General features: G+C 41.3%; 1 protein-coding gene across 1 annotated transcript in view; it reads left to right on the plus strand.

The window, feature by feature from the left end:
* The window catches only part of dscamb (Down syndrome cell adhesion molecule b), a gene marked incomplete at both ends in the record, with an annotated part of 264,878 nt that overhangs the window by 46,567 nt on the left and 201,378 nt on the right, over positions 1-16,933 (plus strand). The window contains 2 exons of the mRNA XM_080731519.1: positions 5,349-5,666; positions 6,440-6,586. Of these exons, the coding sequence (XP_080587645.1) occupies positions 5,349-5,666; positions 6,440-6,586 (465 nt within the window). The remainder of the gene's footprint in view (positions 1-5,348; positions 5,667-6,439; positions 6,587-16,933) is intronic.

The raw sequence follows: 16,933 nt of genomic DNA on the forward strand, positions 1-16,933 counted from the left end.
TTCTCCCCATATAAAGGCATGTAGGTAACAGTAACATGATATTATGTCATGAATGATAAAAGTAATGTTTAAACACTTTGATGTGTGTGAGTTTATCTGGAGACTTACTCAGTCTGTGACTTACAGAGATCTTGATGGTCTTTGGGTTCCACCCGTTCATCAGAATTGCCGCTGGTGCCGTCTAGAGATTTCATCTTCACTTGAAGTCTGGAGTCTATTATGTACAGTGTATTCTGGACAGTTGTGGACACTCTGCAACTAACCTAACCTAACACACACTATGTGTTAATGTTGATCAATATAATAATGTAAAAATACAAAGTTAAGTAGACCTAAGTAAGAAATAGTAAATACATTGTAATAATACATTGAAGGGGAAAATGTAGGAAAACAAATGCAACTCAGCATTGAATTTATGGCAAACATTGTGCTAACCCTTTCCAAATAATATACAATTAAGAAGTGGGATGTTACACTTAGTAAGAGAAAGAATTAATGAAATATTACATTTTTAAAAAGCTAGAAGACTCACCTATTATAGTAACCATGTGAATTGCTAATAATGTTATGGGTCAGATGTGTAAAGATCTATCACATTGTATTGTTCTTTTCAGACTCAACAATAATAATGATGATGTTACTTAAATGCTGATCAATGTGTGAATCTGGCTCTTATCAGGTGTGTGTTTTCTCTCCCTGTCCTGTGCTGTCCTCAGTTAAACCAAGACAGTGCTGTTGTGACCAATGTGGAAAAAGCCTTCAGCTCAATTTATTATCTCAAAGTAGACCAGAGAATTCATACCGGAGTGAAGCCATTCAGCTGTGAACAATGTGGGAAGTATTTTGCTCGGTCTGGACAATTAAAAGATCATAAGCGTTCACATACTGGAGAGAAACCTTATTGTTGTGACCAGTGTGGGAAAAGATTTGTTCAAAAGGGGATTTTAAAAGAACACCAGAGAATTCACACTAGAGAGAAGCCCTATTGCTGTGACCAGTGTGGGAAAAGCTTTACTCGATTGTCTTATCTCAAAATACATGAACAAATTCACACAGGAGAGAAACCATACAGCTGTGTCCAATGTGGGGAAAAGTTCAGTTTAATGGCTGCTCTGAAAGTACACCAGAGATTTCACACCGAAGAAAAGCCTTACTGCTGTGAACACTGTGGCAAACGTTTCACTGTAAAATCTAGCCTCGTACAACACAAGAAGATTCACACTTGAGAGAGACCTTACTGCTGTCACCAATGTGGGAAAAGGTTCACTCTGAAGACGGCTCTGAAAAGACACCTGAAAATCCACACTGGTGAGAAGCCATATACTGCTGTGTCCAGTGTGAGAAAAGGTTCAGTGATATGCATCATCTCAAAGCACACCAGAAAAATCACACTGGAAAGAAACCTTATTGCTGTGACCAGTGTGGAAAGAGCTTTCCTAGACTGGAACATATCAAAATACACCAACAAATTCACACCGGAGAGAAACCTTATATCTGTAACCAATGTGGGGAAAGCTCTGTCAGGTACACGTCTACCGTTAGAGGACACTGGCATGAGTGCCTCTTTAGCTCCGGTGGGGCTTTGTGAATGTACTCTCTGTTGTTGTTTTTTTAAATTATTATCTTTGTAATGTATTGTCTTCTTACCCTGTGGGCCTTGAGCCTGTAATAAAGTTTATATATTGCTGTGCAGTGTGAGTGTCTGATTGCATGTGATCAGATAAAGACACAACAGAGGCCTTTTTTGCTCTGTCCTGTTATTTTACTATTTATAATGAATGTCACTAATACAATACAGGAGAAGGCAGATTTCTGTATGTATGTAATGTATTTATGTTTAATTGGACATGATAGAAGCAATGCATCCAAACTAATCATTGTAGTATTTAGGACCACAATAACAAGGAGTAGTCAGGACTTTATGTTATCATTCTAGCCGAGATGTGATTGTACATTTGTGCTGTTTACATTTTTGTCTCATAAATTATTATACTTGAACCTTGAACCAAACTAACCTGACATGATTTAACATAGGTGAATCCACTGAGCCTACTAAGTTTTATACTGTGTGATGTGGTGGACATTTCTGTAGATTACGAGTTGATTGGGCAATATCCATGTCTAGGCCACATATATTGTTATGTTAATATGGTTAACTACTTAGAAACTGGCACCCATTGGTCATTATCAATTGAATAGGCTGATATAATGCTCTATTTCCCATAGAGCAGCTACATAGTCTCAAATAGATAAAACAAATGATAATTGTCTGTTCTGTGAAAGATAAGAGTAGGCCTATGTTGTAACTGTCTGTCCAATGGCAGCGAGTTAGGTCATGTTTTGTGTTCCTTTAACTTAACTCTTTGAATTAGCTTGGCTCTCTTTTTAACTCATGAATGCAAAAGCAGTCTTCTAAAGTAACCATAACAATGAATTTGCCTTTTAAATCATGTTAAACCACAAAGCAATAAAACACTTAGCTTCAACTCAAAATAGTAACCTTGACTTAATGTCTAGTGAACAAATGGACTCTTTAGCTACAAGAAAAGGCACACAATAACTCCACACAACTGAGTTTTATATAGAAATAAATATTTATAGAAAATGTAAACAGTAAGTATAAATAAATAGATGGATAGATGGATAGATAGATAGATGGATAGATAGATAGATAGATAGATAGATAGATAGATAGATAGATAGATAGATAGAGTCACTTAATGACAATTATAATAATTTGTGAGCCTACACACTCACACACAGACCCTAAAAGCCAGCAAAATGAAATACTACCTAAGTTAACCTTAACTTGTGTCAGACTTGAATTCAAATGCAAGAGCAGCTTTATATAAATGTAGTAGTAGTAGTGTTATGAGAGGGAAGGTGATGTTTGTTCAGACTAGCAGGGACTTAGGTGGGACAGTTAACAAAGCATTATCCAGTTTCTGTCTATTGTTGATCCCTCCCCCCACCACCACCCTGATTGGTCCATCAGAGTCATTTTGAGTATTTAACATAGCCCTGTTTTAGCTCCATGACACAGTCATGACACAGTTACATGTGTGCAAGTTCCTGATGCTGAACTCTCTTCTGGACTAAAGGTGAAGTATAAATAAATAGATGGATAGATGGATGGATAGATGGATAGATGGATAGATAGATAGATAGATAGATAGATAGATAGATAGATAGATAGATAGATAGTAGGTTGATGCACCAATTGATGCAGGTTAGAGTTGTCCTAACTAAAAAAGAAGGTAACATTTGAATTCCCCATCAAAAAATACATACAATAGACATCCAATTTGTTTTTGAGATGGATAGGGTACAATTGGCAATTATAAAATACCAATTGATGCAGGTTAGAGTTGTCCTATCCCAAAAAGAAGGTAATATTTGAATTCTCCATCAAAAAATACATACAATAGACATCCAATTTGTTTTTCAGATGGATAGGGTACAATTGGCAATTATAAAATACCAATTGATGCAGGTTAGAGTTGTCCTATGCAAAAAAGAAGGTCATATTTGAATTCTCCATCAAAAAATACATACAATAGACACTTTTTTTTTTTTTTTCGCTGCCTTTTTTTCGCGGCCTCGTCCATGGACTCGTCCACGGCCGGCCGTTTGCGTCCACGTCCGCGGCCTCGTCCACGGCCGCGTCCCCGGCCGTCTGCGTCCACGGCCTCGTCCACGGCCGCGTCCACGGCCGGGACGGCCGGCCGTTTGCGTCCGTGGACGCGGCCTCGCGTCCACGGACGTTTTTTCCGCGTCCGCGTCCATGGACGCGTCCGCGGCCGCGTCCATGGACGTGGACGCGGCGGCCAACGGCTCTTGCTGAACCACTGATCTGCACCAGTGCCGTGGTTCTCAACCTGTGGGTCGGGACCCCCAGGGGGGCCCCAAATTATTTGGGGGGGGGGGTCCCCAGATGATTAACTTAATGTTCAACACTGTTTTCTCACTCAACAGTAAACAAACCAACATAAAGTTTAAGTGTATTGCACATTTCTAAAGTGACAATTTAAGGACCTTTTAATACCTCTGAAATGACAAATTAAACATTGGCCAAATTGTCAAATATTAGTGGCAGAAATTGTGAAAATAGTGAAAATTGTGAAAATGCTATTTTCACAAATAGAACCGTGATATACAAAATGTAATGCCTCAACTCTTGAGGCATTACGTCGGGTGGGTCCCCGTCGGGTGGGTCCCCAGTTCAAATATGATTATTTTAGGGGTCACCGCCTGAAAAGGTTGAGAACCACTGATCTACACCTTGCTGTTCAGGCTCTTTTAACCACTTTACCGGGCACCTCAGTTTTGGGCATATGGGGCTAAATAAAAAAACTTTAAAGACAGGGTTCTGTGACCCCCCCCCCCCCCCCCCTCCCACAACGTCATCAGGTATTATGATCATTCTTGGAGGAAGAAGATATTTTTCAAAAAATGTACAGAAAGTGTTAAAATTATGTTTTGGGCCATAGCACATTATTTATTTTGACTATTTGTACCGTTGGTCAGTCATAGGCTTTTATGTTTAATATAGATGTCATATGTAGGCCTACCCAATATTTATTTACAATGCCTAAAAGGCAATCAGAAATGTATTTTTCATTTATCCTTTCCAATGTTCCCTCACAATTAAATCTTTCATTTACGATTAATGTCAACAACAACAAAAAAGTCACACCCACAGCCACAACACTAGAGGGAGCAACCATGATCTGGCACTACCCACATTTTGAACAAACGTGGGAAAATTCTCATTGTACTACTACTGTACCCTGCCACCAAAATGTGGAATGCTCTGCGTCAGGGCATTTTAATGAATAAGCCTGAAAAAGCACCTATCAGGAGACCACAAGGGGAGGGAAATGTACTGACTCCCATCAAAAAGGAGACGTTTTTCCTTTTTCTCCTTTGTACCTAGTGTATGTATTTGTTGATGACATTATTGTGTGATGAATTGAATACATAGGGCCACAATGGAAACACAGCCCCTGGACCTTTTTGTGTTATCCTTTTAGCCTTAACCCATTTAGAACGGGTACACATTTTGTGTATCATTATTTTATGCTTTAACTATTGAAAAATAGCAGATATACAAGCTCACAGCGCGGCACCGAGTGCCGCGCTGCGAGCTCGTAGATCTGCTATTTTTGAAAAGTCGTGAACATTAGAATTTTGACCCGATTCTATAAGTGTCTTTTGAATCCTTCTAGTTCTAGGCCTAAATGTCTGACCGTACCTCGTGCTGTTTGCATTTATTTGACTGATAAAGTATTCAATCAATCAATCAAATGACCGTGACACCCCTGCTTCTCCCCCCTCCCTTGGTGCAGTTTTTAGTGAGGACCTTCATTCCAGCCTGTACTTCGTCAATGCATCTCTGCAAGAGGTAGTGTTCGCCAGCACCACAGGGACCTCGGTGCCCTGTCCGGCCGCGGGCGCGCCGCCCGCCTCGCTGCGCTGGTACCTGGCGACGGGCGAGGAGATCTACGACGTGCCAGGCATCCGCCACGTCCACCCCAATGGCACGCTGCAGATCTTCAACTTCCTGCCCTCCAGCTTCAGCAAGCTGATCCACGACAACACCTACTACTGCACTGCCGAGAACCCCACGGGCAAGATCCGCAGCCAGGATGTGCACATCAAGGCAGGTCAGTGGCTAGTCGCTGTCCCTCGGAGGCTTTGGCGTTCAGCGGTGGGAAAGTTAGGGGGTCGATTTTCTACGATTTACACTGAGCTTATAGTCGTTAATACCAGTCGTTCTCAACCTGTGGGTCGGGACCCCCATGGGGGTCCCCAAATGATTTTGGGGGGTCCCCAGATGATTGACTTAATGTACAACATTGTTTTCTCACCCATCAGTAAACAAACCTGCTTACAGTTTAAGAGTATAGAGGGTATCTGCACATTTCTAGTGACAATTTAAGGACTTTTTAATACTTCTAAAATGACAAATTAAACATTTGCCAAATTGTCAAATATTTGAGGCAGAAATTGTGAAAATAGCCGATCTATATGCTCACAACGCCTCGCGTTGCGAGGCGTCCCCAGTTAAATATGATTATTTTGGGGGTCGCTGCTTGAAAAGGTTGAGAACCACTGGTTAATAAAGTATTGGGTTTAAGGGGTTAATTACAATTTTGAGGTACTTTTACTTCACTTCATTATTATTTACTATTTTTTCTTCATATTTATACTTTTATTCCACTACATTTCAAAGGCAAATATTGTAACTTTCACTCCGCTACAATTATTTAGTTAGTAGTTACTTTGCAGATTTATATAGTTAATACAAAACATACCACCACATCAAATATTATGTATTATTTGTTTCACAAACGGTGGGGAGTTGTGAGCTTGTAGATCAGATTTATGTTTTTGCAATGCTTTTGTGTGCAGTCAGTTTTCTGTTCTTCCATGGCAGTGTCCAGAGAGCCCTACACGGTGCGCGTGGCTGACCAGAAGGCCATGAGAGGAAATGTGGCGGTCTTCAAGTGCATTATCCCCGCCTCTGTGGAGGCTTACGTCACTGTTGTATCATGGGAGAAAGACACGGTGTCTCTCAACTCAGGTAAGGAGACCTCCTGTGTATTACCTTCTATCTCCATATTGTATGTTCTGTATACATCTACTGTATATACACCTTGGTGTTTTGGAGCGGTGCTAACCGCTCCTACGTCTGGCTTTGTGTGTCCCTATCAGGCACGTGCACACATAGATCCTGAGCTTGAGCCCCTGCCCTTTATCAGTCTGTAAAAAGTGCCCTCTCCAGACCATGAATGCAGTTTGTCTATGGTGAAAGAAATGCAAATCCCCCTTTCTATGCCATAACTGAAGGCAGCATTCAAGAGAATTATACAAGGAGATATGCTTGTGTGTCGTGTTTGATCATGTGCGATTTTTTTGAGCGGTGGTCACACCACTCCAATGAGTCACTTTATCCGTTCCTTGCTGTCTGGCTGGCTGGGTCCGTATCATGGCAATACCACTGGTGACCAGTGGTAGCCACTGGCGCACACACACACACGCGGCCACTTAGGGACGTAGATAGGAACGGATAAAGTCACTCTGAGGACGCAAACGCACCACCGCTCACTTCAAACTTTGTCTGATTTCTTCATAAATTAAAGCCCCACTACAGCGTCACACAAAAGCATCAAAAGTAGCAGATCTACAAGCTCGAAACGAGGCGTGAAGCGACGTGTTTTGAGCTTGTAGATCTGCTACTTTGGCTATTTTTTTATTTGAATCCTGAAAAGTAACAGTTTTGGCCATAACGAGGGTTCCACCCGACAGAGACCACATATAACTGGAATAGTAAATTAGACTTCATGCTCAATGAGGCAGAGGAACAGAAAATCAAGCTTTTCAAATGCAACGGTATTATAGGGGTGCTAATTTGGGTGTCCTTTGTAAACGTTGGTACTAAATATTTAGATTGATTAAAACAACACCTTGTGAAGGTGTTTTCCGACAGAGCCGTGGTCATTACTGTGTGTCGGACAAGCTTCCGCCTCACCGGCCATTTGTAAGTGTTCAAATGGAACCAAAACGGATGTTCCATTTGGTTCCATTTGTACCATTCTCAGAGTTAACCCATTCAGAAGGGGGTACACATTATTGTGTATCATTATTTTATGCTTTAACTATTGAAAAATAGCAGATATACAAACTCACCCGGTGCCGCGCTGCGAGCTTGTAGATCTGCTATTTTTGAAAAATCGTGAAAATTCAAATTTTGTCTTTCGAATCCTCCTAAGATTTTTTGAGAAACCTATGTTTCTACGTCAGCAATCTGGCTGGCCATCGTCAAAGAAAAGGTCCTTTTCACTTAAATGGAGCTCAGTTGGTCTGTTCTTGAGAGACTACTATGTCAGTGGTTCTCAAACCTTTACATGTGAAGGACCCCCAAAATATTTATTTGGCCACGGACCCCTATTCAACATATTTAGTTCCAGGGACCACCCAGAAGCACAAGGTACAAACGTTCACTTTGAAAATACATATATTCAAAGATTTGCACACATTTTTACGACTTTTTCAAAAATAGCAGATCTACAAGCTCACAGCGCGGCACTCGGTGCTTGTATATCTGCTACTGCTTGTATATCTGCTACTGGTTAAAGCATTCAATAATTCTATAAATTAATGAACCCTTGAGATTTTACTGTGTTCTCTGCTCTGCCGTGTGCTCCTGTGCTCTCTCCCTCCTTCTCTCTCCCTCCCTCTCTCTCTCTCTCTCTCTCTCTCTCTCTCTATGACTCATCTTACCTGCTTACTGTCATCGTAAGCCATTACCAGGGACTCAGCCGTGCTGGCTGGCTGCTTGGCCCTGTCCTCTCACTAGCCACAGGATGTTGATATCTGTCACAACCAACCACTGAGCTTATCCTCCTCTCTCTCTCTCTCTCTCTCTCTCTCCCCCCCCCCCCCCCACCACCACCACCACCACAACCAGTCCTACCACCATCATCACCACACCGACCCCAAACCGACTTCCATTTTGACTCCACTGAGGGTTAAAGTGGAATGGTTTTACATAGCCTTCATTGACCTATTTACCCTCTGGCGGCTGAAACCTACTGCACAGCATGATGATGCAAAAAAAAAAAAAAAAGACAGATCTTTTTCTGTGTGGACTCACTTCATCCCCCCCCCCCTCCCCCTCGCTGAAGCTAAATGGGATGCTTATCTCTTTGATTGCTTCCTGCGCTGCCCGCTGGCTGGGTTTTTAGCTCCATACTGCGGCCCGTTCGTCGGTTCGTTCGGGGACCTGTAAGTGAGCACTTGATGTCATTTGACTGAGGGCTAGAATCTGGGGACGGACAGTGTGTGTGTTTTTTTTTTTTCGTTTTTTTTTTGGTGGCATTTTAAATGCGTCTGCTCGAGCATGAAGATGTGTCCTCTGATCCATGCCAGTGACTTCATTTACTCACAGTTACTGGAGATACAGCGCTCTGGCAGCCAGTCAGAGACGTATGTGGCCTCATCTAATGGATGGCAGGAGAGAACGAGAGGGCATACACATAATTATAGCTTTGCTGTCGGCCTGAAACCTCTTATCTCCATATTAAAACATTTTTCGGTGTTTTTTTCTCTCCGTAAATTACAGTAACACCCTACTCGATCATGTGTCACACAAAAGCATCAAAAGTAGCAGATCTGCAGTGTTGTCAAGTAACTAAGTTTGTACTTTACTTGAGTAGTTCCAGTTTTCAGTACTTTTACTTCTACTCCACTACATCTCAGAGGCAAATATTGTACTTTTCCTCCACTACAATTATTTGAAAACTTGAGTTACTAGATACTTGGCAGATATAAATGATTATATTATAAAACATACATTAATCCACTTTGGCCCTATTTTATACATCGGCTATTTGAAAATAGCAGATCTACAAGCTCACAACTTACCACGATGCAACACGTTGTGAGCTTGTAGATCTGCTATTTTCAAAAAAAAAAATACTTTTAATTTTGGAACTTAACTCTCCTACTGCCAGATTATTTATTTATTTATTGGGTCTGGTGCCATCAAAAAGCGGCTTACCTTTGCGACGTTATAGCAGATAGACAGACATTTATTTATTTTTATTTTATTTTTATTTTTTTATTGTGCAATAGTGCACTTTGGTCTGCCAGGCAGCAGAGGGCGGCGTCATGCGAGAATGAATGTGAATTTGCCTGTTATGTGTTGAAGAAGAAGAAGACCAGTCACTGGCCAGTGGCCACAGAGCCTTACAGCCAGAGGAAATCAACAAGGAAGTGAATTGTTCTCCGTTGATCTAACGCATAATGGATTTTTTACACCATCACCGCGGAAAATGTGTTTACAGTAAACGGCCGCGCGACCCCTCATCAGCTTACAGTCATCAGACGAACGAACCGAACGAGCGCCGTATTGGCATCGAGGTTCTGTAAAAAATGGGGCGAACGTTAACGTTCAAAGCGTGGGGAGAGTTAAAGTATATTTTGATCCCAATGCTTTTGTACTTTTACACAAGAACATTTTGAATCACATCTTCTATATAGCAGTATTGATACGTTTACTTAACTCATTGCATGCCAGGCCCGATAGTCCCGAGATTATTTCAATGTCTTTCCCCGCCAGGCCCGATAATCCCGAGAAAAAAAAGAAAAAAAAAAAAAACAAAAAAAATGTTTTTCAAAAAAAAATTTGGACCCCAAAAACTTTAGTAGGCATGATAGCAATCGCGAAATTGCATGTTTAACCCCCATAGCAACCCCATCTTTCAAACATGGCAGCCATCTTTGTTTACATTTTAGGAAAACATAATGGCTGCTATCTCATGAATGCCTGAACGGATTTCCATTCGGATTTTTTTGTTTGAAAGCTGTGAGCAATGTGCAGACACGTGGTGCATGATCTAGGCATGGGTGTGCATGATCCGTGCACTATGAATTACATGGAAGTCTATGGAGACAGAGGCAGGGGAGAGTACGAAGGTATTGTTAAATGGCGGGGAATGTGTTAAGTAAAACACCTGAGTACTTTTTCCACCACTGCAGATCTGCAAGCTTTAAATGCGGGGTGATCTTCCACGAAGCGACACATTTCAAGTTTGTGGTTCTAAATATTTTTGGATAATTGCCAAGCCCTACCACACTGTACTGCGGGTCAGTGAGAAAAGTAGGTGTTCAGGATAAAAGTGTCTGGAGTAGTTTGTGTCTTATTCCTCATACTGAAAAATCGCAACTGTGCGCCTGTTATCAAACAAGACACACGTGAATATCTCCTTGTATGCGCCGTTAGTTATCGCCGTACATAGAGTCCCGTGCTCATGCTGTGCTCCTACATCCCGTGCTCCTACACACAAAGCCAGGCGTAGGAGCGGTTAGCACAGCTCAAAAATAAAATAAAAAGTATCTATTGTGTTGCCTATCCGAAATGTCTCCTTTTATTTTTATTTTTATTTTTTTTTAGGCGGATTGTAGAATATGCATTAGGCACTTACGTTTTGATGGATCTTACTGTCTGGCTCGTGGTACTTTTTTTTTTTTTTTTTGCAAGCATTCAAAAGAACATCGATATTGGATTACCCATGTTTATTCCAATAAACAGTGCGGCAGGCGAGTCCTGTCAAAGGCATGAGCACACGGTCAAAATCACTGCTGGTCGGCAATAAATATTTGATGGTCGATTCTTGATGCATGAGCGAATGCACCTCGTGCTGTTATGAAGAAGGCATGCCAGGGCTACATGGTGGGCGAGTGTGTGTGTGTGTGTGTGTGTGTGTGTGTGTGTGTGTGTGTGTGTGCGTGCGCGTGTGCGTGTTGCTTTTGTATTTGTGTGTGTATCTGTGTGATGGAGAGAAGAGAGAGAGAGAAAGCGAAAAAAGAGAGCATGAGGTTATCAACGGTCTTGACAATGCAGACTCTGCTCAGTTTGACCCAGCCCAGCTTTCCTTTTTACAAATCCTTTTTTCTCTCTCTTTTTTTCTTAAATCTTTTATGAAAGAAGACCTGGTCTCGGTGGACATGAAATAAAGCTATCCCACAGCCATGCTAAATTATTAATCTCAGGTTTTTGTTGGGAACGGTAACATCAAGTGCACATCATCATCACTGTTGTTCATCAGAATGTAAGGAAGAATGCAGCAATGCTCCGTCCATTCAACTCACAGTGCAGCAACCCGGATGGGTTCTTTGTGCACTTGCAAAAATAGTGAGAATAGTGAAAACAGATATAACATAATAGGGATGGGACCATATGAAAATTTCACAATTATTGTGACAAAAGAAATCATGATTTACGATATTATCGCGATAATAAAAATCCATTATCTTGAGGCGGAAACATTTGCCAAAGATAGCAGATCTACAAGCTCACAACGCGTCGCGATGTGAGCTTGTAGATCGACTATTTTTTGGCAAAGACATTTGATAGAGAGTGAAAAAAAGACTGTATTAAAGCTATACTGTGTAAGTTGCTAAACTAGTGGTTAGTCGCTTTTTTCGGTATTGCTTTTTTCGTCCGTTTTTCGCCCGTCTTTCGCCCGGAGTCACCGCGGACCACCGCCGCGGACCACCGGAGTGGCGCCGCAAACCACCGCAACCGATACGAATCCATGGAGTGGTAGAACGTAATTTTCTGAGCAGGATTTGGGGAATAAGAGGTTAAGAATCCTTCACCATCGTAAACACTGGTTGCTGAGGGAAGCTACTTCCTGAAGAGTCGGTTATTGGCCGGTAGTGTATCATGTGTGTATGATCTGCTATGTGATTGGCCAACGTATACACAACGTATACAGATGATGCAGATTACGTCATTTTGCCGGGAAATCCCGCCCCTGTCACTGCTAAGAAGAAAACATATAAAGAGAAGGCTTCAGAAGCTGAAAATAACGGAGTGGGTGTTCTAAAACTTTAGCGATTTAACAGTTAGGACAATTTTAAGATTTGTTTTATAAAAAAAGTTACATGGTATAACTTTAAGTACGTATATTATAAGTACCTTTTACCAATTTTAGAGGGTACCGCATATGCAGCTCGGCAAATAAAAGGTGAATTGATCCCAGTGCATGACGGAGGACGATATCACGATAAATTAAATCTCCACAATACGATTATCGTGAGTGTTTTTTTTATCCCGATAAATGATAATATCGTATCGTCCCATCCCTATAACATAATCACAAATGTTTCCTTTTATTGTTTGGCTAATGCAGATGAACATCCATTATTTAGACTGCGGTTTGTGTTCTCTTCTCATCTGTCAAATACCATTGAAATGTTTGTAGTACTGTTGCAGGATGGATCATTGGTTCTCAAAGGGGGTCCGGGGGCCCCCCAGAAAGGTAGTTAACATAGCATCACAATCATCTCAACAACTTTATCCATATGTTGGCTATTCAAAAACAGCAGATCTACAAGCTCACAGCACTTCACTTTGTTGTACATCTGCTGTTTTATTTAAAAGATATAGAAAATGTTTGGAAGAGTTTGAATAATTTAGATTTTTGTTTTTTTAAAACAAATCTTCTCTTCTGGGGGACCTTGGCACAAAACATTTTCAGGTGGGGGCGTGTGAGGTAGCCTGGGTTCCGTGGATTTGTTTTGTCACTTTGCTTCTCAGTCTGGCCAGTCTCCTATCCAAGGGAGGCGGGACCTAGAAAACGAATGGAAACCAACCGTGGCTTCTTATTGGTCTGTGGTGCGGGGCGGGACAAATACACCAGTTGGCCTGCTGATCACGTAGCTACCCAACCCTACTCTGATTTGTTGGAAGAACATCCAATCGGCAACGACATCGCCTATATGTCACAAGTGACGTTCGGAAATACGAGTCAACTGAATCATGGCCGGACTGAGAAGCGAAGTGACAAAACAAATCCACGGAACGTAGCGTAGCAAGCTGGCACCCAGGCTAGGTCTAAAGCCAAATACACATTCATTTATTTGAGAACCACTGGGCTGCATTGAACTCACAAAGAGGGATTTTTTAGCTGATACACTAAACGTTTTATGAGCATAAATGCTACGCAATGTAGGCATACACACTCACTTAACTGTGTATTTTTTTATTAATATTGTAAATCTTAACATTTTAAAATGATTTCAGCAAGCAGAGTGGATAGCAACTGGAAATCATGGCTCATAAAGTCCAAAATATCCTGCGACGTGCGATTCACATCAGGGTAAAAAATAGATGCATAATTACAGACTAGGTCCTGTCTTCATTAATCAGCTGTGATTGAAAAGTTAATTACAATATGAATTACCTCTCTGAATAAAGAACTGCTTAGTAGTCATTTGAAGCGGCCTGTTTTCAATGTGAATGAGCGCGAGCCGGCGAGCTTCGCCGCTCCCTAATGTTGCCACTAACATACCATTAACCTGTCATGCATTTTCAAATGGACCTCTCGCAGCACGACCGCTTTCAAAACGCTCGGCTACTGCTCGTCTCTTCGCCCGCTTTTGATAAACAATTGACAGATCTAATAGAGAGATGAAAGACGCAGGAGAAAAAGAGGAGGGGGGGGGAGGAGGAGGAGGAGGAGGAGGGTTAGGATGTGGAGAAGGGCTGGGAGGAGATGCTGCCTGTCTTTTATATGGTGGGCCTAATGCATCTGGCCTGCTTATTTTCCTTTTGTTTATCTTTTATCTTTGGTGTTCCCAATCAGACTTGAGTTTGATAAAGTTAGGCATGTATCTGTTGCAGTGTTTCTCAAACATTTACATTTCTAGGTCTCCCCTTAACTCTGACAGCGTACAAACGTCAGGGTCCATTTGGTTCCATTTGTACACTGTCAAACTGTTACAGACTTGTATGGGTCCATTTAGACCCCCCTAAAGGAACCCACAGAGTCCCTGGAATCCACTTTGAGAAACACGTGTTAGGGTAAGATTGGTTATGAATGGTTAGAGTGATATAACTCAGTGTTTCTCAATCTTGTTTGGCTAGAGTATCCCCTTTCCTTGATTTCAGAATCCAAGTACCCCCTTTACCCGACAACAACATTTTGCTTATAAAACTGCAATTCAAATATAAATAAATAGTGGTATAAATAAATAGTGGTATATGATTCTATGATAACCCCCCATTTCCAGAATATAAAATCAAAAGTAAGAAATGGAGTGAAATAGTTTCTAACGGTTTTCATGTCAATAACTTCAATACATTCAAACAACTTAAAACATATCCCAGTTGCCTGGTACCATGTCATTTGGGTTAGCAGGCTCAAGTTTCTCCATGTATCATCTCATTAAACATAACGGTATATGTCTTCTCCCCTCCTAATTCAACTGTTTCTGGAGTACCCCCTGCAGTACCTCCACATTCCCCTAGGGGTACATACCCACATTTGAGAAACACTGAATTATAACTAATAAAATAATGGATGGTTAAAGACTTTTATCAAACAATGCTTTCCGACTGACTGGGAAGTTTTTTTTTGGAGCTGTGTGAAGCACAGGCTCCCTATACGTGGCTGTGTGGGTCTGTGTGTCTGTCTGTGTGTGTGTCTGTGTGTATGTAGCCTGAACTTCCTAAACTTCGGCACGCCACTAGTCCCACAGTTTTGCCACCACACACTCGCGCCATATGTCAAATCGACTGCCTTACTCGGGAATCGTGGGCTATTACTTTTCTAAGAGAAAGGTTCTATAGTTTAATTGATATTAATTTATTAGTGAATTAATTTTCCCCATTGACTTATAATGGGAATCGCAAAAACTCACATTCAATTATTTGTCTCTCGCAAACCATAGGGGCTAGAGTTTCAAGACTTGGAGAGGAGGTTCATAATGATTTCAAGGATTAAATAAAAAATAATTGTGTCATTTGGCCGCATGGTGGCGCCATAACACCCCACTTTACGTTTTGGCCTGTAACTCTTGAACCGTAGGTCGGAAAATTAAAAATATTTTTTCCCTGGATTCCTTGGGTCATGATGCATCTCCCCATATAGGCCACGCCCATTTGCGCCATGATAGATTTTCCGCCATCTTGAATTTTCTCCAAAACACACTTTTTGCTCCTTTTCCTACATATTTTCTTCAAATGTCACAAAAATCGGTACACATGATCCACACACACACACACACACACACACACACACACACACACACACACACACACACACACACACACACACACAGCTCCACTTCACACGGGTGTGATTTTACCTTGCTCTCCTCTGGAGGAGTTAAGATTCACACTTTTGTCATTTGTGTGTACAAACAGTTATTGCATCATCTCTGTGGGTCTCAACAGGATTCTGACTTCCCGGGTGTCCCTATTTTGGGCATCCCATGAATACAGGCAAAAACTTTCAAAATCTTTCAAATGATTTCCCAGATTATTCATAATATACCGGTATAACCTACAAGCTCACAATGAAACACATTTTCTAATTGCTATTTTTGGACGTATATTTACTTTGTATACAATAGGGCTTAAGTGGTTAAGGTTTTTTCATTTGTTGGTTGTGACCTGCATGCCAGGAGTTGGAGAGATGGTTTCATCTCGGTAGATTGTGCTGTACATTGATCAATCTGCTGTGGATGACTGGAATCCGTGTCTTTTTTATGTCTAAAACAAAATATTACACAATTGTTATACACACTGGTGTGGGCGTGAGGCAATCTTTACATCCATTCAAAATGTGGGTTAAGGACATGTAGGCACAGAGCCCTTCCCTCTGTGTGTCTGTCTCCTTTGTCTGACTGTTCACGTGTGCCCTGCTATTTTACAGCGCATAATTCTCTTGCACATCCAGCTTGTCACCTCCCCCAGTCAGCCAGCGGCCAGCCATGTCATTGCTGTCGTGGGCAGAAATGTTGAATAATTTTGAATTTATTTTCAACACAAATCTTCTCTTCCGGACACAAAATATTTTCAGATGGGGGGTCCGTGGCCAAATCTATGAATTACGTCCTATGAATTTGGGGGTCCTTGACACAACATTATTTTTTGTTATAGTAAATGAATACTGTGGATGTTTTACTGCGCAGGTAGATCGGGGCTCCCCCCTTGGAACAAATACGAATTTGTCATGTTTCCAGGCTTCAGATGAGCCTAGAGTAGGGCTGTCACGATTATGACATTTTACATGAAGATTAATTGTCACTCAAATAATTGCGATTAACCATTGACAATCACATTTCTGTTTGGCTTGTAGGCTTGGAAGTTGCACATGGCAAATATGACACAAATATGACACCCAAATATACAAAGAAATGACTGACATATTTGACAACTTTTATACTTAAAAAAAGAACACTGATAGCGGAAACAGACGATCTACAAGCTCACAACGCGTTGCGATGCGACGTGACGCGATGCGACGTGACGCGATGCGACGTGTTGTGAGCTTGCAGATCTGCTATTTCCACTATTCTTGAAAATATTAGAAAATATAAGAACATTTTTCCAACATGGAAACGATTATGACGA

The sequence above is a fragment of the Nannobrachium achirus genome (assembly GCF_963921795.1).
Source record: "Nannobrachium achirus genome assembly, chromosome: 8".
Taxonomy (NCBI): domain Eukaryota; kingdom Metazoa; phylum Chordata; class Actinopteri; order Myctophiformes; family Myctophidae; genus Nannobrachium; species Nannobrachium achirus.